The sequence below is a fragment of the Aulonocara stuartgranti genome (assembly GCF_965226115.1).
Source record: "Aulonocara stuartgranti genome assembly, chromosome: 5".
Taxonomy (NCBI): domain Eukaryota; kingdom Metazoa; phylum Chordata; class Actinopteri; order Cichliformes; family Cichlidae; genus Aulonocara; species Aulonocara stuartgranti.
Genome location: NC_138943.1, coordinates 25279698 through 25305154, shown reverse-complemented (window position 1 = coordinate 25305154; position 25457 = coordinate 25279698). Strand labels below are relative to the sequence as shown.

General features: G+C 41.1%; 1 protein-coding gene across 2 annotated transcripts; it reads left to right on the top strand.

Moving 5' to 3' along the window:
* The first annotated feature begins 79 nt into the window (after window positions 1-79).
* Window positions 80-25221, top strand: mapk14b (mitogen-activated protein kinase 14b). Of its 2 annotated transcripts, none has more exons than XM_082533986.1 (12): window positions 80-309; window positions 5744-5873; window positions 13339-13397; window positions 14265-14376; window positions 16006-16035; window positions 16389-16436; window positions 16565-16679; window positions 17504-17575; window positions 20554-20633; window positions 21163-21241; window positions 22865-23038; window positions 23119-25221. In XM_082533986.1, exons 1-12 carry the CDS (start codon window positions 191-193, stop codon window positions 23184-23186), a joined length of 1086 nt encoding a protein of 361 aa, XP_082390112.1. In that variant the 5' UTR covers window positions 80-190; the 3' UTR covers window positions 23187-25221. The 2 variants fall into 2 exon arrangements, with proteins under 2 accessions (XP_082390112.1, XP_082390111.1); XM_082533985.1 differs by lacking the exon at window positions 20554-20633 and adding an exon at window positions 19965-20044.
* The last annotated feature ends 236 nt before the right edge of the window (window positions 25222-25457 follow it).

Below are 25457 nucleotides of genomic sequence, written 5' to 3'. Positions count from 1 at the left end.
AAATTTGCACGACAAGGCGGCTGGAGTTTTTTGTTTTGGGTTTTCTTTGCTTTGTTCGGGGTCGGCTCCGTGTAGAGTTTTATTGCAGAGCAGCATCACTACCGCACGTCGTGCCGCACAGGGAGGAGAGGAGAGGGCAGAAGTTTCCGCTGGCTTGTTTTGTCACTGCGGGGCTGGTGAATCTGCAGGAATGTCGCAGAAGGAGAGACCCACGTTTTACCGACAGGAGCTCAACAAAACCGTGTGGGAAGTCCCGGAGCGCTACCAGAACTTATCTCCTGTCGGTTCCGGTGCTTACGGATCCGTGTGGTAAGTTGTTGTTGCACAGCAGAAGCGAGCGAGAGAGCTAGTGCACACACACAGCGCGATTGCACAACGACCAAACGACTTCCCACCAACCACAGTGGCCCGGGAGAGCTATCTGTCGCCGGGCTGCTTAACCAGCCTGCGCAGGGTGTCCGTGGAAGACACGGGGATATAACTTGTGTCCTTTGTTTACGTCCTAATACTCGGGCCGCGGTAGCTCAGCCGTGCACACTCCACACAGTAGCTCGCATTTTTTCGGCGGGTGGGGATTGTTTGTGATTTGTGCACGTTTTTTTCTGACTTTGTTGCTTTACTTTCTCGTGTCGCCTGAACAGCCTGGTGTAACTTGTAGCGTACGGTAAGCACAGTGATGGCCCCAGGGCGAAGTTTAACTGCTGCTTTGAAAAAAACAAATATTTTATCAACAGAAGGCTACATGTGCGACATGTCTATGCTTGCATCATCTGGTTTAAAAAAAAAGAGAAAAGGAAAAAAGGTGGTGGTGGGGGGTTCTTCCTTATCAGATCACATCTGTAACAATTACACAGTTTAAGGGTTAACCAGGACGTCACGAAGCACGCGTTTTCCACTTGAAATAATTGCCGTGTTGCTGTATGGCACATACAGCAACACGCCTGGCACTTTACACATCCGCACATTGCATATATTATGCATTTCTAGTTGGGTGCAGCCTGCAGAGTACCAGAACGTCACGTGGTTTTCGGAAAGTAGGCCCCCCTCATGCACAGTGAGCGCTTTCTACAGGAGCCCATCCGACGACGTCGATGACTCTAGAATGATGTCATCCTTTCGCCCGCTGTGGTACACGCATGACTCACGGTCCCGAGGTTAGGTAGTGGCATCAGCCCTGACGCCTTCTAGTCAGTACAAAGTCATGGACAGCAGCGGGTCGTAATTACAACTTTACAACTCATTTTGGCCGCACTTTCATCTCTTCAGCTGTTGACTGTAAAGGTTGTTTTTTTTGTGCAGTTTTTAGTGGTGGATGGTGGATGACCTCATTTTGTCCTTAAGACAATAACTGGGTTTGGAAGCACCAGTGACAAAGCCAAATGCAAGGCATATGTTCATAGATGACCATTGAATGAGGCTTATTCTTGTTACGAATTTAAAATGCACCACTTCCAAGGCAAAATGTGAGCACTGCCATAAGCAGCTAGTTTTTGAAAATTCCTGTGGGGTTTTTTTTTTTTTTTTTGTGCTTTTTTTCTGTAAGGAGCTGTCAGCTTTTCTTGTGGAAAACCTTTTGCGTAATGCAACTTCCCAAAAACAAAAAAGAATAAAAAAATCTGCAACTAGAGTGGTCCAGAGAGCAGTGTGCCTCTAAAGCCCTTCAGATGGTATCTGGAAAAATATAAATAACCTCATAGCTCCTCCACCAACATGTCACGGCTGTTGGTTAGCTGGGCACATGCTCCCAGGCACTCAGCGGGCCAAGTCTTTGTTGTCTCCACCATAATGTTGCTTGAGTTCTCCACTCAGTAAAACAGCCACAGGCATTAACTGTGTGGATTTTTCATTTGAATTGCCTGATCAACTTTGCACTCGCATACACCAAAGATAATAACACTACTGATATCTACTTATATCTTGGCTGTACTATTTTTTGAATGACAGACTTGAATGGATAGCCAGGGCTGGTGTGGAGTAATAGCTGCTGGCTGGGATTTCAATGTGTCCTTGCACTTTTATTTGTAGGCTTCCCAGCTAAGGGTGTGTGTAGGTACTTTAACACAGGGCAGAAATATTCTTAGCCATAGATAAAAAGAAAAGACAGCCCAGTAAAGAGCACGCTGCTCAGTATCACAAAGCTTTTTAATTTTTTTACATATGTATGTTGTAATGTCAGTGTTGTGCAAAGACATACTCTCAGATCCGCAGATTCCCGTTTTCATGGGCACTCTTTCAAAGCATGCTGAGATTAACACTCGTTATTGACAGGCCTAAACTGTTTTTGGCAAATTTGCAACCTAAAGTTTACTCGGCACAGCTCCAGCTGATAATGCAGGGTAAACTCTGGCTCTGCTTACACACATTTCTTATTCATGAAGTTGAAATTCGACCTAAATGATTCTGTTTATATTTATTAAGCTGCAAGTTACAGCTTCAGAACTTCTTTACCTGGAATGATGGCTTTATGTGCTCCTGTTTTTTTTGTTTTGTTTGTTTGTATGTTTTTTTTTTTTACATTGTCAGACAGCATTTAGTGTTTCATATTTTGCTGATGAAGAAAGAATTGCACAAGGCTCCTTGGGTTGTCACGTCAGAGAAAAGTGCAATGATTTTTCAGCTTGTGCCCAAAAGCAGCAATTTTGTGACTTTGGTTTTAGCAGCTGGTCATGACCAAATGCATCAGTGATGTCAGAAAAGTAAACCCCCTCATTTTGGTATAAAGTTATGGATTAGAGTTTGAATCCCTAAAACACAAATACGACTTTTTGCAGTTTTTGTTTTTTTCCCCTCCGACAGCTTTAGCAAGCAAAATCATGGTCTGAATGTCCTGTTGTGCCAAATCTCTGTAGGTAACACTTGCTAGTCAATTTCTTTAGATTTTAAAAACATACTTAAGTTTTCCAACTTCTAAAATTACTTTGATTTGTGAGTGTGACTAGGTGATAGAGTAGACATAGGTGAGTCGACCTCATCTGTAGGTCTGTTAACTGAGCAGGTTTGTGTTAATAATGCCATTGATAAATCAATTAAACGATGATGATTGCTATTATTAGCTGGAATATGGCTCTAATGAGATTATTTCAAAGATCAAGTAAACACGATAAGCATGGTGTAATGTCACCAGATCATTAAGTCACCCCACTTTCCATATTTATTATATCATTTAATGTCTAACATTGATGTTTGAGTGGCCCAGAGGAAATTAAGCCTTATCGCAAGCACTGCTGTGCCTTATGTCATTGTGTGCGCATATTAAAACACTTCCTGCACCACAATGCACTCATCATGAACTGATGATTCGTCCCCAGCTACAGGAAAGCTTGATGATGACGATGATGATTGGGAGTGTGGCGTTGACTGCGTTGCTGCTCTGAAATTCAGAATCAATCATCAGAACTCACTCTGCTTCTCACCTATTGTTTTACTGGCTTTTCAGGACACGGTGTCCTGCATGACTCTGTCGTCTTACGGTTGCTTCCTTTCGTGACTGTGTACTGAGGATTATGATGCATTGTTGTTCCTAACAAACATACAGGTTAGATGAGGTTCTTTTTTGTTTTGCAGAAAGAGGTGTTACTACCATTTCTCGTTTGACCTGCGCTAAGGTGAAGTATGTGGCTCAAAGTGTTAATGCAACACAGAGAGTAAAAATTGTAATGTGTCCTGTTGCTATAATTCTGAGTTTAATCCGTGTCAATTATTTCACCAATAATGAACAGATCATACGTTATGGCTCGTTACTTAAAATGATACTGCGTGTGGTAAGATTTGGCAGTGCCGATCACGTTGATGGCGTACACGAACCCCGTCATGCTCTGATATGAAATCCAATGTATACATGTTTGTGCTCAGATAAAGAGTGCACAAATGCAGCGTTCCAGCTTTCTCGATGCACGTGCACGTCTTACGATTATAAGACAGTTACTACAGACATCTCGACGACTCATCTACAGCACATATTTGCCTGTTTGCTCACTCTGGCCTTCTGTTAGTCAGCGTGCTGCTTCTCTACTTCCCTGTGAAGCTGTTGCTCCTTTTTTAGTCTACGCTTTATGGCCATTTCTTATGGCAGTTCCATTTACTGCTGACTAATTGGATAGTGTATGCTTAGACCCATCTTGTTTGCCCTACAAATTAGCAGCAGTTTGAGTGCGTGTGCCTTTGTTTTGCCATTTAGGATTGGTACACTGTTTACTGACTATGGGTTTTCCCTCACTGCTGACACATTAAAGTTGTTCTGCAAGCCTCTGACATGGAGCACATTGGGTGTGGGAGATTATCTCAGCTTTACTGGAAAAAACACAGTGCTTATCTTAATGTTCTTATTATGGATGTGTTGCACTCTGGGTCATAGCTTTGTCACTCACACAGAATCAGTTTTAACACTTCTCCTGTGCGTGGCGTTGCACTCTCAGCCATAGGTGTGTGCAGTTAATTTTAAAAGGTCGACAGTTTGAGCAAAGCATTTCAAGAGAAACTGACTCCCATATCCTTTTAAACTGAAAGGCAACAGAAAAACTGGCCCGCTAGTCTAGTTCTGGTGGTTTCCTTGTGTCACTCCATGCAGTTCCTGCTTTTTGTTTTAGTTGGTCTGCGGTGTAAAAATAACAACAAGAACAACAACGAACACACATATGGGAGCACAGATTTAAAGATGTTGCAATCATCTATGCACGATGTACCGTATCTGACTGACCTGGAAGGAATGTGGTTAATTGTAAGTAGGTTGCCTTCCCTCACAGATAAAGGAAATACAGCAATGTCAACCAGTGCTCAACTATTTGTTATTGTAAATAAGTAAAACACGTTCATTTCACTCATCTTTTTCGTGTCTATGCTTTTTGGCGTCTACATTAACCATTACCAGAATTGAAGAAAAATAAAGATCTGTGACATCTCCATCACATTTACCAGGCAGTTGCTAATTTTGAGTTTGCTCGAGTTAAATGAGATATCCAGCACATTGAACCGTTTTGAATTAATCAGCTGTTGAATGTTGACAGTTGTGTAGACAAAAGAGGAAATTGAGGCCACACACTTAATTATAAGACCTTTTTCTTTTGTGTTTTTTTTGTGTGTGTTTTGTTCCTGTTACATAAAATGATCTGTTTTGCTGTCTTCCTGTGATAAAAATACTACTAATAATGTTTTGACAGATTGGGCCTTCAAAAAGACGTCAGCCGTGCTTTTCTTGAATGGGGGGAAAAAAGAACCAATTCTCCAAATAGAGCTGCAATAACAGACTTTCAGTGGTCAGTCACAAGTGGTTGTGGACATCTTGTGCAAAGTCAGACAGTCAGCTGGGTTACATTAATGTTAGAACACTCTGTAGCATGTAAACAACAGTTTACAGCAGCTCTATAATAGATGAATGTTTTACTCTATCTGGAGACTGCTGATCATCAACCAGCATGTTGTGCAGTTAATTGTTTTTCAGTAATTAGCTGCTGTATTTTCACACTCCTGTGTCATTGCCCACCATGCTGCTGATATTTGAGAACAGGTTCAATCATGTTCCCTATTCAACTTTAGACTGTAGAGTGTAATAAGAACTGAAACCAAGCGCTCGGTGTTATGTAAGTATTTGCTTTGTTTACTGCGTTAGACACCTACGCAGTCTAATGAAGAATCTCATTGTCAGTTTGAGAAATGTTTGGGTTTTTTATGTGACAGCTGTTGGTAGCGATGCATTTTCTTTTTTCTGTTAAGAGCCCACCCGTTTCACACGTTACCTTTCTTTCAGCTCGGCGTTTGATGTGAAGACGAACCTGAAGGTAGCAGTGAAGAAGTTGTCCAGACCTTTCCAGTCCATCATCCATGCAAAGAGGACCTACAGAGAGCTGCGACTGCTCAAACACATGAAGCATGAAAATGTAAGTCACCTACAACTGGGGAAACATCACCTCCACCTCTCAGCAAGCGGCAGTGATTGCTCGCCTCTTTTTCAGTATTTACACAACATTTATTGTGCATTTAACGTCTAAAGGAATTGTGGCATGCAAGTGGACATGGAAAAGCACACGAGGTTTACAAAAGGATCAGTCGCTTTCGTGACTTCTGACCATATCTTTGAGTTGGTGGATGTAACAAGCCTGATGGATTGATCAGGCTGGATTGATGGCGCTTGAGGGGTTAACTTGCTGAAAAATGACGATGAAAGAGTTGAAAAAACATGTAGCTCGTGCAGGAATTCAAAAAAGGAAAGCATGTAAAGACACATCTATAACATAGTGATAAGGTGATAAGTTTATGTGGTAGGATATTTCTGCTAGCGTCTGCATTGTTTTGACTTTGAGCCACCTACAAAGAAAGGATAGGTACTCTCAGTTTAACATCACAGCATCTGCATGTCAACTACCTGGAACTGACTAAAAAACAAGCGTTTAACTGTCATGTTTAAACCCCAGTGTTAGTCCTTCTGGTATTTTCATGTGTCAGCATGAGCAGGCACGGGTACACTGTCCTCAGGCAATAACTGTGTATGCTAACAGGACATCACAACGGAGGTTTTCCCCTGCTAGCGTCTAACGCCTATTGCTTGATGTTGCTTGGTGAGGTATGAGTCACCAAACGGGTTTACATCTGCAGCCCCATCACCTACTGTGGTGTCTTTTTTTTAATCTTATTTTGTAGCTGCAACTTTAAAAAGAAATCTTGCTAAGTATCTCAACTTTTTTGCCTTTGGTGTGAGTTTCCCGCCTATAATCACTGCTTTGGTGTGTGTGTGTGTGTGTGTGTAGATACTGCACATGCAGACACTTGCCCGCATACAAAACGCAAACATTGTTCCTGGTTTCTGTGCTGTTGCTTCATCCGGGGTTACGCTTTTGACCAGAGAGACAGGATCTTTATGTGTTTTGAAATGTGAGCAATTATTTCTCAAGCTGGCGTGCAGATGAAGGCTTTTTGAGTCCTGTGTGGAAACAAATCCACCTGGTGAATGTTGTATATGAGTTTAAATATTTCTAGAAAAGAGGGAAGTGTACAGTGTGAGAAGAGGTAGAAATATTTAGATTGCCACAATATATGCAAGTGGACTTTATGAGATATCATCTGCCAGCAGCACCTGTGAAGTGAAAATTTTCAGAAGGAAAAAAAAGAAACTTTAGCTGTAAGAAGCATGGAAAGTCTTAAAGGGGAAAACCCCCTAACAACAGTACAACAAACCTCACAGTTAAATGAAAGCCCATCTTGTAAAGTTACGGTTTAATGTAATATTAGCTGTATTCTGCACTGTTTAGTTAGCTTTAAGAACTCATTGCAGGCGCTCACAGAATTCATACAATAAGTGTTGCGCAACTCTAGAAGCTATCACAACACACGTAGGGTAGTCTTTCTAATAAATGACAGCTATGAAGTCATTAAATGGAAGATCTGATTTGGGATTGTTGCTACTCAGAGTGTGCCTGTTTGCTCTGATTAGAAGCTGCTGTGCAGAAGTTATTCAAATCTTATGGAAATGTGAGAAAGAAGCGCACCTTTTAGCTTGCCTTACATGTATTTAGATGAAAGGCCACCTGGAAGAAATGTACACAAGAACACGCCAGATCACCGTAAAAAAAAAATCCAGGTCTCCTTATGTTGTGAAAAAAGTTTAATATGAAACGTCATCGCCCATGCCAGAACTTGCTGTGGTTCAGTCCGAGCGCACTTGGCTCAGCATTCACACATTACTGTATTTTTTTTAAAATTCTTTCTTAGATCCTGTTTTTTGCACAAGCCCTGATTTCACTTCTGTTACAACTCGAGCAGTTTTGGAATTAGTGTTGCGCTGTGCGCTGGCACTGTGGGGAAAAACACACCAGTGCATTTGAAAAACAGGTTTTACGTGGAATACAGATTATGGAGGATTATACAGAGTCTGTGCCTGTATTGCTGTGTTGAAGGCAAGACGGTAACGTCGCGTAGAAATGTCATTCTGATAAAGAATCTCACTTATCTCGGCGTGAACATGCTGCTGCCAGGTTTTTTGTTGTACTAACAGGAAGAAGAAAAAAAACATCAAGTTGCGGTGATTTTCTGTTCATAAATCCTCTGTGCTTTAATACATATCTGTGGCTTACATAGGGAGGGATTCTGTGTTTTGCTCATGCTGTTGCCAGGAGACTCCCCGAGTTTTGAGTTTGGAAAGCCTGAGTGGACCAATCGGCTGTTTGTTGTGGCCGTGGCCCACCAATCAGCTGCAGATTTAGGTCTTGTGTGGGTGGGCCGCTCCAGTATTTTTACAATACCCTGACTCCAGGGGGTGGGGGTAGCACTCAGGGCTGCTCTCTGCCAGTATGTCTGCATGCATGTGTATATGCATGCCTGAAGTGTGTGTACAATACACGTACTGCTGAAAGACACATAAATAAGAAGACTTTCTGTTTTTTCTTTCTTTAGTTTATTTTGATGCACCGTGAAGCTGCAGATATTCAACTGTAGTGATTGTATGCATCCATATTTAGTCACTTTCACACATTACGTTGTTTTTTTTTTCATACAATCACAAACTTATTGTGCAAGAGACTGTGGAAAGGGGAGAAGGACCCTGCAAATACAGTGTATTCTAGGTTAAAGACTCCAGAACACACCCCATCTCTAAAAGCTTTTGTATTGCTAGAGGAAAAAAAGGAATAATGCATCCAGCATTTATAAGCCATTATAAATAACTTTGCATTGTTGGAACCAGCATAACCGGTTGCATGCAACTTTAACTACCTGAAAGGTGCCTGTGCTGTCAGCTTGGTGGATTATCCTAAATAATGCATCAACCAAATAATGTTCACTACTTCCTTTGAAGAGACGAGGTAACTTAAGCACAGCACCTAGTGCTAACACTAAATTGAACATAAATCAGCAACAAATTCTTTGCTTATTATTGTTGTTTTTTTGTTTTTTAATTATTATTATTGCTATACTGTGCAATATGCATTGTTTCCTATTAGGGTTTGGAATTGATAAGAATTTAGCGATTTGATTTCTTATCGATTCTCAATGGTTTCACTTTGAGACCATCTCTAAGCAGCATATCAAAGACATTACATTCATGCAAATGAATTACATGGATCTTAGAGGTATTTCCCCTCTTTGTTCTGATCGGTGTTGCGTCATTCGTCAAAAAAAGTAAAGTAAAAAAAAGCTTTTACACATATCACACAGAAGACTTTTATTAAAAGTAATGCAGTACGTTAATTACACCCAGGAGAAAGACATTCGTTATACTACTCATTACGTTACTTTCATTTTACTCTGTAAAATGAACTGAAACACACTGATACATAATTATAATTTAACAGTATAAACCTGCAGGCTAGCTATTCTAATGAGGACACGTGATCTTTCCCTTTAGTATTTAGTAGGGGTGCAACGATATTCGTATCGATATTGAACCGTTCGATACAGTGCTTTCGGTTCGGTATGCATATGTATCGAACAATACAAAAATTTATTTTATCAACTTTCCTTCTGACGATGCTGTCTGTGTTGAGCGCTCAGTGAATCTGCGTTCGACTACTCCGCCTAGGCTCGACAGTGCAGCCTAGGCGGAGTAGTCGAACGCAGATTCACTGAGCGCTCAACACAGACAGCATCATCAGAAGGAAGAGCGCAGGGCAAGCTAGCGAGACAGAAGTTAAGCTCTCCTTACAACATGGACCTCCCGCACCCTCATTCAGATCTGGCGTTTGGAATTATTTTGGTTTTCATGTGACGTATGACCCTGAAGGTAAGCGAGTCATGCACTAAAGTAAAACAGTATGTTGGATGTGCCATGCAATGCTCAATTACATGGGTGGGAGCTAGTGTGTTAGCGCAGTTAGCTCGTTAACGTGTTGGCCGTCCAGCCCCATGCACAGGGCGATCGGCGGTAGCTCGTTAACGGAGATTTGCCATGTTGTGGCGTTAAGGTCATTTCAACGAGATTAACCTGAAAGCACTAGTGGGAACTAGAGATGGCACGATACCACTTTTTTATGTCCGATACCGATATCATAAATTTGGATATCTGCCGATACCGATATGAATCCGATATAGTGTTTTTTAATCAACAAAACTGTTTTTTAAATATCTTGCTGCATTTTGTATAAGTTCATACTCAAGTTTAAAACAACAACTACACTAAAGCTATTCTGTTATACCTGTATGCAAAAAAAAATATTTCATAGTTCAGCAATACTGATCAATCTAATAAACTTAAACCTACACCATCCTCCCTATTCTGGTATTTTAAAGAGTACTTAGCATAAATATTAAGCAACCTAACTAATAGGGTTCCAACTCCCAGCAACAACAAAAATAAATAAATAAAAAATAGGGAACCATCCTTCACGCTCCACCTCATGATGCTTAATCAACGTAATCAACCTTAATTTGATGCAGTGTGAAAAAAAATGCACAGAAATCAATTATTTTTCAAGAAATATTAAATAGATTCAACATCTTTCTTCAACAAAATTGCAGACTGCACAGATGGTACCTTCCCAAAGGAAAAAGTACTATAGCTTACTAGGGTATATATTAGACTTAATAGTTACTATATACAGTAATTGACTTCTATTCATTTTACATCAAATTGAAACTTTGGGTGTCAGATAATTATTTATTAAAAGCTAGACATTTTAAATGAGAATAAGAAAGAAAAGTATGTCTTTGTGCCCCCTTTTCCCTGTTAATGCCCTATCGGCCCCCCTGGCTAAACTTTGCTAGATCCGCCCCTGCACAGTTACCAGCGTCAGCTACGTAGAAAAAGATCCTCGAGTAGAAAGTAATATTAAATACATTCTAACAACAGCTGATCAAGCTTAAACGTGCTGCTGTTGTTCAGCCGCTGGTTTCCTCTTTCTGGTGCAAAGTGGGCCAAAAGCAAACAAGAGACACGGACTCACGACAGAAAAGCCGATCAGCTGATCGTTAAGCAGTTTCATGATTGAAGTAGCAGCAGGAGAGGCAGTCGCTTGTTAAGCTTAACGCAGGAATGCTTTACAAACATTCAGAGATGGACTTACACACTTGCTGTACTTCTCTCGGGGATAACTTTGTCGGAGATGAAATGCCGGGTTGCTAGCGAAGCTCCAAATGCTATCCAGACCACCGACAGGTCCCGCATGCCACAGCCGCTCTATCACGTGATGCATACTGCTCCGACTGCTAACGTTCTGAGGTGAGTTACGGCGTGTTGCAAGTTTTGTGAGGTGCTTTCGTGATATTTAATGGATCGGATTACATTTTTTATTTTTCTCCGATATCCGATCCAGTAATTTAGGTCAGTATCGGACCGATACCGATACGTAATATCGGATCGGTCCATCTCTAGTGGGAACACAACGAATATGACTGCACATTTACGCCGACATTATCGGATTGCAAAGACAAGTGGAAGCAGAAAAAAAACAAGCAAGCATGCTACTAACTTTAGCCGAGTCATTTAGACAGCTGTTAGCACATGATTCTCCTTATATGTTTAATATGCTGCTGAGAATATAGCCCAGAAGAAGCGGATAGTATAGCTTTTATTTTGGAAAGAGCCATTTCTCTGTAATAAACTCTCTTTTTCCAAAGATGAGTGATTCCTCAATCAGATACAGGGCTCGCAATATCGCTAGCCCGACGTCCCGGGGCTAGCGATCTTTTCAGTCGGGCTACCAAAATCTATCTCTGCCCTGCCCGTTGGGCTATTGTAGGAAGGAAAAATATATGTCAATGCTTTTGCATTCTTTCAGAAATGTAGCTGGGTAATTATGTCATTGGCATCGGTGAGCCACTGTCAATATGTGACATATTGAAGTCGCGTTTGAATTTGCGCTTGTTTTTTTGCTTTCACTTTGCAATGACAGCACTGATCTGTGAGTGATGATAATTTGTGCACCAATTCCTCTGACATCGTCTTATTAATTGTTAGCTTACTATGCAAACATGACAAGTGAAATCTCCCGCAGCTTAAACATGTGAGAGGTTGATCGCGCAGAGAATCGCTGAGCTTATGTGAGTGCGTGTGTAAAAGCAGCAGGATTTATATTTGACTACGATGACCTTCACAGACAGATATATATTTTAGTTCTGCTGAGCCAAATAAGACAGGTCAGGGTGAAGAAGTGACAGCCAAAGAAAAGCTTACCACAAAACGGAGAAGTTATGACAAATCAGACTATAAGGCAAAAAGAAAGTGCAGCTTTATGGTTTCATGGACAAAAGAATTTCTGTGGCTGCAATATGACGAGCTAAATAACCAGGGCTGCACATAAGTGGTCCGCAGGTGCGCATTCGCTGTCAAAATAAAAAACACGCACAAGGGTTAGGGTTAAATTTAAAAACTGTACTTTTGAGTTAAAATATATATTTATAATTTTAATAAATGACAAATTAAAAAGGCATGAACATTTTTTTTGTATCGAAAAAATATCGAACCGTGACACCAAAGTATCGAACCGAACCGAACCGTGAATTTTGTGTATCGTTGCACCCCTAGTATTTAGGTATGAACACAAAGATGAAAACCAGCACAAAGAGACTTTAAAGCGATTCTACTTTAGAAACACAAACAGGTAGAAAAGGAAGCTGCTGTCTGGCTGCTCATTGGTTTGTTACCTGTTGATTTCAGCATCGGCTTCACCGCAAGTGACGGCTCACTTTATCACGGTGCTGGCCGGGTGTCAACATTTACTCAGCTTTAAAATCACTCTGGGTTCTTGGCTAGCTTAGCGTTAGCATTATGTCTGTGTAGGTGCTTGCGAAGAGCCAAAGCTTTGTTAGCAGTATAATGCAGTTGTTTATGCCCTGGAGCAGTCTCCACTTTCCCAACGCGCTCTTATCCTTTTGTGCAATAAAAATAAAAGTAATGTCCATGTCCAAACTGTAGACAACGCCACAATTTTCCTCCACACAAATCAGCTGATCATAGTGAGAGTGCAAGAACCGATATGCAGGCAGACACACAATTCCAAGGATCTTGACTACTTGGAACCGGTTCTCTACAAGAACCGTTCTCAATTTCCATCCCTATTTGCAATCCACATTGCACTGGACCCCTATGGCCCCTCCAGTAGTCTGTGGCCTTATGTGGCCTATTTACGGAGAGCACAGCCAAGGCCCTGTGCCAGGCCCTACCTCCTCTTGGCCAGTCTCCTGGCTGGGACCCCAGTTACCGTGATCAGCTGGGATAACATGATCTGTTATTTTGTTTTTTTGTCAGGCAAAATGGCGTTGACAGCCTAGGTGCTGAGATCACTACAGTGCTTAAACCTCTCTTATAATAAGATGGTGATTCAGGGTGGGGTGTTTGCTTATTTAACTAAATTAAACTTCACCCACCAACCAGTTGCTAACTGTCTCTAACCTCTGACCTCTCGGTTTTTCCTTCAGGTGATCGGCCTTTTAGATGTTTTCTCACCAGCGACAAGCTTAGAGGAATTTAACGATGTGTAAGTCACTCTTTCTTTCTTTTTTGCTCTCTGCTTTTCTCCTTCTCACTCGTTCAGTTTGTTTATTTTCTTGCTTACTGTCTCAGCGTCTATAAGCTTCACTTTTTACACAATGAAAGCGTTCGTGCCAGCAGATAATCGCAAGATTACCTCGATAGCCAAAACTAGTTAGAGATGCACGAGGATTCTTAACATCATGAGAGAGCAGCATGTGGCGAGTGGTACCAAGGTGAATGTAGGGTGAACACGTGCTCCTAAGGAACATCACAGCTAGTCTCCATGGTAACAGCCATCTGGCAGTGTATGTGTGCAGAATAGTCAATCAGCGTCCTTGAATTCTCTGCATGGTGTAACGTCATCAGCATGTTGCACATTTGTGGAAATGTGAGATGAACCTCAACGCGATCTCATACACGAGGTGAAGTTTAGCCAAAGACGTGGTGCTTATCTTTTCACGTGACCATTAACGAACACCTCGTTCTTTGACAACGACCTTGGACTAGTGCTGTGTGATTAAAGAGGTCATATATATACTACAATCACTGCTGGCCTCCTTCAAGTGGTTTACTTTCTGTTTAAATATTTTGCTGTTGAGAAAAAAAAGTGTTGTTTTTTTTCTGTTGTGTTGTTTTTCTGTTATCATCACTTTAATCTTGCCAACTTTTAAGTTGCCACATTTAGAAATAATTCTTACAGAAAATGATGAATGATTTTTTATCAAAAACACCGTTAGCTGCACTTTACACAGACCTGCTAATCTGCAAAAATTAAATCTTTAAAGTTTAAACTAAATAAAGCTGCAGCAGAAATCAAAGAGAGACGTTCCTGAATTATAAGATTACATCTGATTGGCTGTTTGATTTGCAGGTACTTGGTGACACACCTAATGGGTGCAGACCTCAACAACATCGTGAAGTGTCAGAAGCTCACGGATGACCACGTCCAGTTCCTCATATACCAGATCCTCAGAGGCTTAAAGGTCAGCGAGGCCCTCATTTTCAACTCAAAACTGGCTGCTCCTAAAAGTTGACTTGCATTCAATCTGTGCAAAAGCGGTGCCTTGTGGAACCAGGCAAAGCTAGCTCACTAGACCACAGATGCATCTGCATTGTTCTGCGTTTAGACCAGCTGAATTCTAGTTGGCAGCGACGTTTCTGTGCCACTCTTGTGACTATTTTTTGTTTTTGTTTTGTTTTTTTAAATTTTCTGCAAACAGTGGCAACTGAAAGTGAATGGATAAAATTCAACAGTTCCTCTTTTGCAGATTGTTGCAATGCAGGAAAGAGCAAATGCTGCTCAGTTGAGTCTTAACACAGACTGTAAAAAGTTAACTGGATACAGCTACAGCTAGTAGTATTTGTAATGTGAGCAAACCATGTATGATTACAGCCTATTACACACTTGATTTTGTTGTTCCATGAAAGTGTTATCTTTGTCAATCACCTGTTTACGCCACTTGTTGAGAGCAAGCAGATATGTCAGAGTTGCTGTGATTGTGTTTCTTGTAGTTACATTTCAGAGGAGAGAACGGTTTTGAAACTTTGGCTTATATTTGTGGATCTAGACAAAGCATATGATAGGGTGCTAAGAGAGGAACTGTGGTACTGCATGAGGAAGTCATGATGGTGCACAACATGTATGAGGACAGTGGTGAGGTGTGCAGTACGAGTGACAGAAGTGTTCAAGATGGGGATCAGGGATCTGCTTCGTGTTTGCAGTGGTGATGGGTAGAATGGCAGATGAGGTGTGCAGCAGGGGTGTCCGCTGACTGTGATGTTTGCAGATGATAGTGTAGTCTGTAGTAAACATGGAGAGGTGGAGGTATGCTCTGGAGAAGAGGCATGAAACTCAGTAGAAATAAGACAGGATACATGTGTGTGTCAGTGAGGGAGAGACAGGTGTAATAGTGAAGATGTGTAGAGGCAGTAGAGTTAGTGAAGGTGGACAGATTCAAAAACCTGGGGCCAACAATCTAATGCAACAGACAGTGCACAAGAGAGGAGAAGAAGAGAGTGCAGGCAGGGTGGAGTGGGCGGAGACGTGTGTCATGGGTCATCTGTGACAGAAGGATAGCAGCAAGAGTGAAAGGGATGGTAAGACCTGCTGTACAGTTTTTAGACGGTTGCACTGACGAAAAGACGAGAGGCCGAGCTGAAGATGTTACAATTTTAACTGAGAGTGACCAGGATGGAGATAATGACCATATCACAAGGACAGTTTCAAGTTGAGCAGTTCGGAGACAAAGCTAGACAGGCAAGGCTAAGATGGTCTGAGCATTTGCAGAGGAGGTAAAGTGGATACACTGGGCGAAGAATGCTGAATATGGACCTCAGAGAAAATTTATGGACAGAAGAGGAGGCTGAGGCAGATGATTGGCTACGAAGGAAGATGTTAGTGGTATTTCTGAATGATTACTATTTAAAGAAATGTACACTAGTTATGTTGATGTTCTGCTCGTTTTATCGCTTGGGAGTTCAGCTGGTGTACATTTAAAATACCATAAGCTAATACACACTAATGTAAGTGAGGTGTTTTTTGTGACTGCATGCTTTCCATATGGATGGATGCATTAGCATTTAAATATTTTTATGTTCTTTCCCCCCTACAGTACATCCACTCTGCAGATATCATCCACAGAGTAAGTGATGGCCTCACTGAATGTGTCAGTGTCTGCAAAGAAAAACAGTCCAGTGCTGGTTAAACTGAACAGAACCATTAATGGCACTTTAGCTTTTCTGGATGGTGTTTTATTAAATCTATACACTAGAGCTTGAAGTAATCAGATTAACACGACAATAAAATAAAAATTTGGTTTGGAATGTTTTACGTTTCTGATTGTGGATTAAAAATATAATTGAAGGAATGAGTGCAAAAACAAAAAACATACACAAATGTTTGCAATATGATGACATGTGTAGCAATACCAGCAGGATGTCTCCCTGTTGTTTCTAAATTCTCATCTGGACTCTTTTTTTCCCCCTCTCTCCTCAGGATTTGAAGCCCAGTAATCTGGCTGTGAATGAAGACTGTGAGCTTAAGGTGAGGAGACTGATTGTTTCAGATCCAAGCTTCACCATATGCGATATAACTTGCTGTCGAGCTAAAGGTGCTCAGTCATGTCTCATTTGGTTGTCTTTATGTCGCCTATGCATTGTTGCATCACTCAGATCCTGGACTTTGGTTTGGCACGGCACACGGATGATGAAATGACAGGATACGTAGCCACACGGTGGTACCGCGCCCCGGAGATCATGCTCAACTGGATGCACTACAACATGACCGGTACGCACACTGACATTCAATCATGTTTTGAGTGCAGTTTCATAAAAGTGTGTTGAAATAGCTTTTTGGACATCTGTTACAAGTCAAGAGTCATGCGTTTACAATGATGTGGGGGGTTATGTGTGCAGTGATCATACAAGGATACTAAGTTTTTTCTTCTCTATAAATAAGGAGACAACTTTAGAGAAACTAGGACAGCTTTTCAAGCTTTTCAATTTTCTTGTTTATTCAACATGATGTTTAGAGGCCTTTTCATCAGCCTAAATCATCCACAACAGACGTTTGCCTTGTTGAGTGCCATTTAGTTCTGCTTCACACTTTCTTTACAAAGCATTAAGTGTTGGTGTAAATGGGCAAATAAACGAATGTGGACTTAAACTGTGCAAGCTGTTTAGCTGTGCTTTTGAGCTGTGCCTTCCCCAGCAGCTTTGAAACGTTTGGTTTGTGAAAAAAAATTGAATTTGTTGAAATTCTCTTCCTATTTAACAGTGAGAGTTATTGAATTAAACGTTGCCCATGTAACACAACGTAATGCAGCGCAGTTCGTTCACAGTTTGACAAATTGTCAGGATGCTGTCACAAAACTGCAGTCTCAGCTCTCATCAGGAAGCAGCGTTTAAATCTGAAAAGAACAAGGCAGACTTCATTGAATTCACCGCAAGTAGTGAAGATTACAGGATGATACCATTACATCGTTGCATATGCATGTGCAGCATGCACGTACAGCTGTGTTGTTCTGCATTATGCTGAAAAGCTTGGATTTGTGTCATATCTAAAGGATTTGTTGAGATGCATGTTTGAAATGATTTCTTTTTATTTAATAGTGGATATCTGGTCGGTGGGCTGCATCATGGCTGAACTACTTACAGGACGGACACTCTTCCCTGGCACAGACCGTATCCTTCCACCTCTGCTGCTAAAATAAATGTCAGATTGTAGCCAGCCTGCAGGTCTGTGTTAGATTAGGAGGAGGTACTGGTTGAGTTCAATCTGCTTATATGCACACGGTTTACAAATATGTATTAGACTAGTTATATAAGAATTGTTGTCCAGTGCACTCACTGCCAGGCTCTCACAGAATCTATTGCTGCAGCACTGTTGCAAGCACAGACAAAAGCACCATTTTACCTAGTTGGGCTGACTTAAAAGCATTGCTGAGTATTGAATTCAGTGAGCTACATGCCAGAATAGCCAGGAAAGTGTGCGTGTGTGTGCATGATATGCACACACACACTCTCATATGGAGTTAATAGTGCCCTGTGGTCTATGACTCAGTGCTGCCCACTTTTATCTCCACTGCTTTTCCACGATACTTTTTACACTACCTTCCTGTTTCCCTCCCACAAAACCCTTACACACAGCAGAGCTGTCATGTGATTTGATATAAAAACATACCGGAAAACCCTGTAAATTAGCGCGCGCACACACACACACACACACACACACACACACACACACACACACACACACACACCTTTAAATATAGAAGGTAGCATACGCCACCAAGTTGGTGGTTTTGTTAAAGATCAAAATCTGTTTCATAACGTGTTCCTGCTCTAACTAATCAATCAGCCGATCTACACCTTCTTCGCTGCATGCCTTGCAGGGGTATGTGTGCTTGAATGTGTCGAAACTGCTTTGTGATGTAGTGGAGCTACCAACCCACAGTGCTTGTTTGAATATACAGCAAGCAGTCTTTCTGGTCTGTCTCCTTTTACTTGTCTGAATGGAAGCTGATCTCTGCACATGAGTAGAATGGGAGGGATTGTGGATACAATGCATCTCATTAGCCTTTGTACAGTGTAAGTACAGGTGCACTCCCATAGCACCGGGATTAAAAATGTTAAATAGTAGACATACTACAACTGTATGTGGTTCATATTTTGGGTACTAGGTAGTAGTGTGTCAACAGTAGCATGAGCAAATCACTTCAAACTGCTCGTTAGATGTGATTTAGAGAATTCTTGTCATGCTTTCTGGTGACATTTTTGCAGAGTGGAGACGCAGTAGTTAGTTCATTTATTTTTGTTGATGGATCAAATGATTATCTGAAACTTTGTGGACAATTATTTTATAGTTTCAGCTTGTCTGCACTAAGAATTATAAACACTATTCCAGATTCTCAATTTTTTGTAGATTCAATAGTCTGTGATGGTTTTATCACTGTTCATAAGATTTACACGGTGAGTTATAATCACTAGTTGCACACCTAATTTTATGCATATTCATCTATCCATTTTCTACCGCCTGTCTGGGTTCGGGTCATGAGGTCAGCAGTCTGAGCGGAGATACCGGAACTACCCTTACCGCAGCCATTTCTTCCAGCTCATCTGGGGGGGGATACGAAGTCACAGGGTATGCCTAGGAAGGATTCAGGAGGCATCAGATGTGCAAATCACCAAACTGCCTCCTTTCGATGTGAAGGAGCAGCGTCTCTACTCCGAGCCTCTTAAATGGCCCCGCTCCTCACCCTGTCTCTAAGGGCGAGCCAGCCACCCTTTGGTTAATCAATAAAACAACAGTTTATCTTTTATTATGAGCCTTCTCTTCACAACAGGTCGATGCATCCGTATCACTAGAGACACTGCCCCAGTCCGTATGTCAATCTCACCCTCCAGTCTTCCCTCAATCGTGAGCAAGATCCCCAAGATACTTGAGCTCCTCCACCTAGAGTAGTATCTCATCCCTGACCCAGCAGACAGATGAGAAACAAAAACAAGGACTTCTTTAGACACTAACAAGAATTCAGGTAGAAAACAACAGGAATTACATTTATGAAAGAGCATGCCCAGAATAAAAGCAGCTTTTGAAAATGTCCATGTTCAACCTCCTTGAGTCTGAGGGATGAAAATTCCAGCCAGACTTTCTGTTTTGTTTGTGATGGGTGAAGTAGAAGTTTTGCTTTTCCTTTTCACCACAGCAGGCACAGAAACTACAGCACTGTAGCCTGTTAGCTCCACCAATGTCACCTCCAACTCTGATTGCTTCTGGTCTTTCATTTATAATTTGCTTTGATATTTTCTATTGCATCTACATTCAGTCATTTTTAAGTACTTTAATACTTCACACAGTCACAGTAAGTGATATAGTCATAGTCAACTCATCTGTGAATATTTATGCATCAGTGTGACGTTGTATGATTTTTAGTTGGTGCTTGATATCTTTTATTTTGAATAAGTGGACCTTTATCAGTTACAGGCTACAGCATCGACAGTTGTACCTCTCACCCCTCTGTCCCCGTTACGTCCTCCATCCTTTCTGTTTTCCTTCATGTGAGTGTGGTAGATATTGATCAGTTGAAGCTTATAATGATGCTCGTCGGAACGCCAGGGCCTGAGCTCTTGATGAAAATCTCTTCAGAGTCTGTGAGTGCCATCCCATCCAGTTTTGTTTTATTTATTTGTTTTTTCCTTTTCTTTTGCATTGCCCATCCTCCCTGTTGCCTTTGTGTTGCCCTGGCTCTTTATTTTACGACCTGGTGTCAATGCTACTACCTCTTAACTGCACCTGTTTTGCTCTTAACACTCTGCTTTTTTCCCATTTGAGCACAGTGCTTTGATTTCTGCTTCTTTCCAGCATGTACTATGACTTTTTTCAGAGCCACGCTGATAACTTTTATGTGACAGTAAAAACGTTAGTGCCAAACTGGACCACAGTGTTCGTGATTATCTGAATATAGGTTGCAGACAATGAAGGTTTTCTTTATATTAAAGTTTAGAAACTGTCTTCCTTTCTTTCACATCCTCCTCATCCTCACCCCGTGTGTGTTCCCACCCCAGTCCCTATCCTTTCTATACATCCACCTTCCTAACTACACCTGCTCTTTGATGTGCTGACCTCCATGTTATGATACCCCTTGACTCAGAAGGTTTAGATATAAACCAGCTGCAGCAGATAATGCGCCTGACAGGGACGCCCCCAGCCTCCCTAATAAGCAGGATGCCCAGCCACGAGGTGAGACAAGTTCCCTTCGTCTTCCCACATGCCCCGTCTCTTCCCCACAGCCGGAATCAGGGCCATGCTGCAGTCATCCATCAGCTGATAGCTACATTACTGTTTAGAGATAAATGCAGCTAGACTTGATGTTTAAAATATATCCTACCAGTTCCTTTCTGCATACTGTCCTCTGCTCTCACGCCACACATTCCCTTTTTCCTCTTTGACTTGTCATGCTTTTCACAGCAAGGCTTATGAGAGTGCTCTGCCAGTGCAGCCAGCGTGTTCTGATCATCTATCCTATTTGACTATGAAAATAATACCACAGTGTTTATGTAATGCATGTGATTTGGGTGTTAGTTAAAATGCTTGGAACATGGCTTAATGGGAGGATGTACAGTTTGTCTTGCAACAGGCAAATTCAGTTTAGTATTGTAGTTCTATTGAAATATTGCACGTTTTTTGCAGTTTAAAAGCTGCCTTATTACTTGGAAATCTTCTGCAGTTTGCTTTTACAGTACACTTCTTTGTTTCTGTTTTCTCACAGGCGAGGAACTATATCAACTCACTTCCCCAGATGCCAAAGAGAAACTTTGCTGACGTGTTTATTGGTGCCAACCCTCTTGGTAAGTTCCTCTTTCAGAATGACACCATTGGGTTAGGCTGCTATTGGCTCACTGGCTCCCTCTAGTGGTGGTAGTTATAATAATGGGGGAGCGGTTTCATCTGTTTTGGCAAGATTTTTTTTTTATCACAGTGGGGTTTTTTTTAGCTTTAGCTAGTGCAAAAGGAAAAACAATTAGCACTGGCATGAAATAACAGTGTCATTTGCTTTGCTTTACATGAAGCATTTGTGCTTGCATGTGTAGTTACTGCACAAAGACCAGCTCCACGCCAGGAAAAACCCTGATTGCTATGCATGTTAAATCAATCAAGTTAAAAAAAAAACACACAGAATGGATACAGGTGACAGCCGAGTTGGATTAGTGAAGGGTGCTTTCTCATGTGCATCTCGTACCACATCAGGAAATTATTTCACGTAACCAATGTCAAGTTATGTAACGTGAACAAGCTACATTAACTTTTGTCACCTCGAGTCATAAAGAGCTCTTCAGCAGATAATCTAGGGGATGTCATTGTAGGATTATTCCGTCACTGACTTGATGCATTTTACAGCACACAGTATTTGTATAAATGCTTTAGATAAAATGCTTTTAGACTGGGGATGTTCCTGGTGACTGATTTTCTAGTCGACTAAACGAGGGAAAAAAATTAGACTAACCAACTACTCTTAAACTAAGAGACTCTGTTATCAAGTTTTGGAAACTGTTTAATGTGAAAAACTCTGCAAAGCTGCATTATGAATGACGCACGCAGATAAAAAATTCATGACAACCACTTAAAAAAAACAAAGTCCTCCAGCTTGTCCGGGGAAAAATTGATGCATTTCCAGGCCGTATTATCTCCACTGGGTCCCGGGTCTCCTCTGGGTCTCCTCTGGGCCTCCTCTCGGTAGAACATGCCCAGTCGGAACCCTTTACCCAGGGGTCGACATCATGAATGACTGAACTCCTCACCCTATCAAAAGCCCATCCACCCATCAGGGAAAACTTATTTCCCCCGTTTGTATGCATGATGTCACTTTTTCTCCTTTAAAAGAACTAACAGTAAAAGCGTTAACCCCCAAAATCGGGCCCAGATTAATAGATTTATGGTGTTTCTCAGCAACCGTGCTCCATCTGGTGGAAGACGGCTGCATAACATTAGGACAAAAGACTTTATTGGCATTGGGTATCAATTAAAATGTAAAACAATTGGATTAAACGACCCGTACATCTGGTACCGACTAGTGACAATGACAACAATCAGTTGTCACTGTCACACTCAGTTTCTTCAAAGTCTTCACTGCATACAGTCATGTGAAAAAGAAGGTTTTCACAAGACTTTGTGCAGTGCTGTGAAAAACTAAGCACACCGATGATTCAGTAGTTTATAGAAGCTCTCCTAAGGTCCCAGCACAGCATTTTAATGGAGCTGGGATCACTGGAATCAAAGTGTTTAGTATAGGCTGACCTTTTTTCTTACACAAACAGAAGCTGATGCCATTATTTGAAAGGCTGCCGATAGTTAATATGAGCATCGACTGCAGTCACAGTACATATATTGACAGAAAAGTTAGCATTCTGGACCTTTTTGCTCTGACCTGTAGTTTTTCTCATACTCACCTTTGTCTCCTTTCTTTCTTTTAGCGGTGGATTTGCTGGAGAAAATGTTGGTGCTTGATACAGACAAGCGGATCACAGCATCTGAGGCTCTGGCCCACCCTTACTTTGCCCAGTATCACGATCCAGATGACGAGCCTGAAGCAGAGCCTTACGACCAGAGCTTTGAAAGCCGTGAGCTGGAAATTGAGGAATGGAAAGGTGAGTTGTTAGAAACCAAATAGATTTTAAAGGTTATTTATTCTGTATGTTGGAAAGTAATTTCAATTATCTGTTCTCAGCCTTAACCTACGACGAGGTCATCAGCTTCGTGCCACCATCTTTCGATGAAGACGACATGGAATCTTGAGGAGGAAGCGGCTCTCTTCCACGATTTGTTTTCCAAGAAACACTCTCTAAAGACTATCGGTCTCATGTGACTATCCGCCACTTTCCTCATACACGCGCACAGCGATGACATTCAAGTGCCTGCCGTCATTCATATGTGGGGGGGACGTTGCTCTATCAGGGAAACGAAAACAAAAAACTTGACATCGTGTTCATACCGTCCCCTGCTCTGCTGTTTTGTTTTTCTTAACATGAATCCCACCGTGCTGAGGTAGACTTTAACTCTCCTTATGCATTAGTAATTTTTTTATCTCAGACATATATTCTTTATATTCTGTCCCTTATTCTACATACACAGCAAAAAATAAATAAAAAAGAAAACATTACATGTCAGTATCTCCAGGCAAATTGTAATAACGGAACATGTATTATGTATTTTATTAAAAAAAAATATGGCTGAAAATAATGCTGTAGGACAACAATTCTGGAAAGTTTTAAACCATGCTGAGTGTGAAGTGTATCTTTTGGCACATTTTAAATTCTGTTATTTCTACGAGTACATAGAACTATGTAGATACTACAGAAACAGTATTTGTACATAAATCGTTCTGGGAAAAACGGCTACCACACGTGTAGTACTGAGGCTCGTCAGCCGCCCACATTGACAGTTTGTTCTAGAATGGCATATAAACCGATACTGTGTGTAATTTATTTAGAATATGTATAGGATACGCCAAAATATGTAAAATATTCAGCCCAGTATGGAAAATTCAAGGCTTCATATTTCTTAATGATTGAGTTTTACACATGGCAACCCCCCCTCCCAAGGAGAGCATTTCCCACGTGTTCATTTTCATCTATTACTTTAGTAAGCTTCTTCCGTCTTCTCGCACATGTGTTGTTTCACATGAATGTTTCAGCGAACAGCCACCAATCTTTGCAGTTTCACCACAGCATGTTAAAGCCAGAGTTTTTGGCTTACTAGTTTATTCAAATTTTAATGTTTTTCCATCACAACGTCAGCCGACAATGTAATTTAATCATATTGCATTTATGAAACAGTACTATTAATGTTTATGGAATGTTTGGAGCGCCAGTTTGCGCCGTATATTTATGATCTTTTCTTATATTGTTTGTATATTGATGTAAAAGAGAATATTATTTGTCAGAATTTAAGGTTGTTTGTATTATTTATGGAGAGCTTATTGTATTAGTATCCAAATGTGTCATCGATAATTTCATAGATCACTTGAGCCACAGTGGCTACAGCTTTCATATCAAGAGCCGACAATGTTATCAAGAGATCGTTTGGAATCAGTTTGATACATTCTGCTCAGTTTGCTAAATTACCGTTGCTGAGGTTGTGTTTACAGCGCGCCTTGATTCACGGCCCAACAAATTATCACAATTTTTAAAAAAAGAAACCCAAAACATATCCTTTAATGGTGGCATATTTGTCACCATTTATTGACTAACAAACCACTAAACTATTTCTTTAGTGTGAAGACTTTTATGACAAAATGCTTCCAATGTGAAGCGTTTGAAAAGTCAGACACGCAAGCTGTATCCACAGTTGCTCTGCCTTTGGCACCCAAACAATATCAGACATCAGTCATGTTTGATTTCAGCCGCTTGTTTTAAATGTAGTGATTTTTCTAATGTGTTATTTTACTCTTTGTGTGCTAAATCAAGATTTCATGTTATTCTGTGATTCTGTAATGATTGTTTTATAAGCAGCACCAGAAGCCTGTTAGAGTAATTTAGAGGGGGGGGGGGTGTCACATGTATGCAGGAAAGTGCATATGTTTACTCACTGGATGCTGAAGGGCAATGCCGAAGCCTCATATTTTATCATTTTTAAACAACTGCATTGATTTAGATAGGATATTTATTTTGTCCATATCCCGATGTCATTAGTAAATTTGGTTACACTTCGTCTGCCTGAAATATGTTTTTCTGGGTTTTTTTGTTTTTTTTTTTGACCACATGTATCAAGATAGCAGGCCACGCCACCTGTAAATACCACCATTAGAAAATAAAGCCTACTATTTTTCAAAGCTGTAACAGAATTCATTCATTGGGTGAGCTTTTGCCTTGCCTCTTTTTTCCTTTTTAAGCATGTCACCATTGGATGGCAGCATAGCACAAGTAGAGCAGAGCTTGTCTGTCATCTGGTGTGTGACGGGTTGAAAGCCTGCTGGGCTTGTCAGAGAGACTCCAAGATTCCAGTGCACTTCAGACTCAGCAACACTCTCTCAGAAAAAATCTGCTTTATCTTAAAGATAAAACGCCT

Excerpts from the sequence above, each read along its gene's own strand:
- mapk14b (XM_082533986.1), top strand. The coding sequence starts at position 191 with ATGTCGCAGAAGGAGAGACCCACGTTTTACCGACAGGAGCTCAACAAA. Across the intron at positions 16,437-16,564 it reads ATGAAGACTGTGAGCTTAAG|ATCCTGGACTTTGGTTTGGC; the intron begins GTGAGGAGACTG and ends TGCATCACTCAG. Across the intron at positions 17,576-20,553 it reads ACTCTTCCCTGGCACAGACC|ATATAAACCAGCTGCAGCAG; the intron begins GTATCCTTCCAC and ends CAGAAGGTTTAG.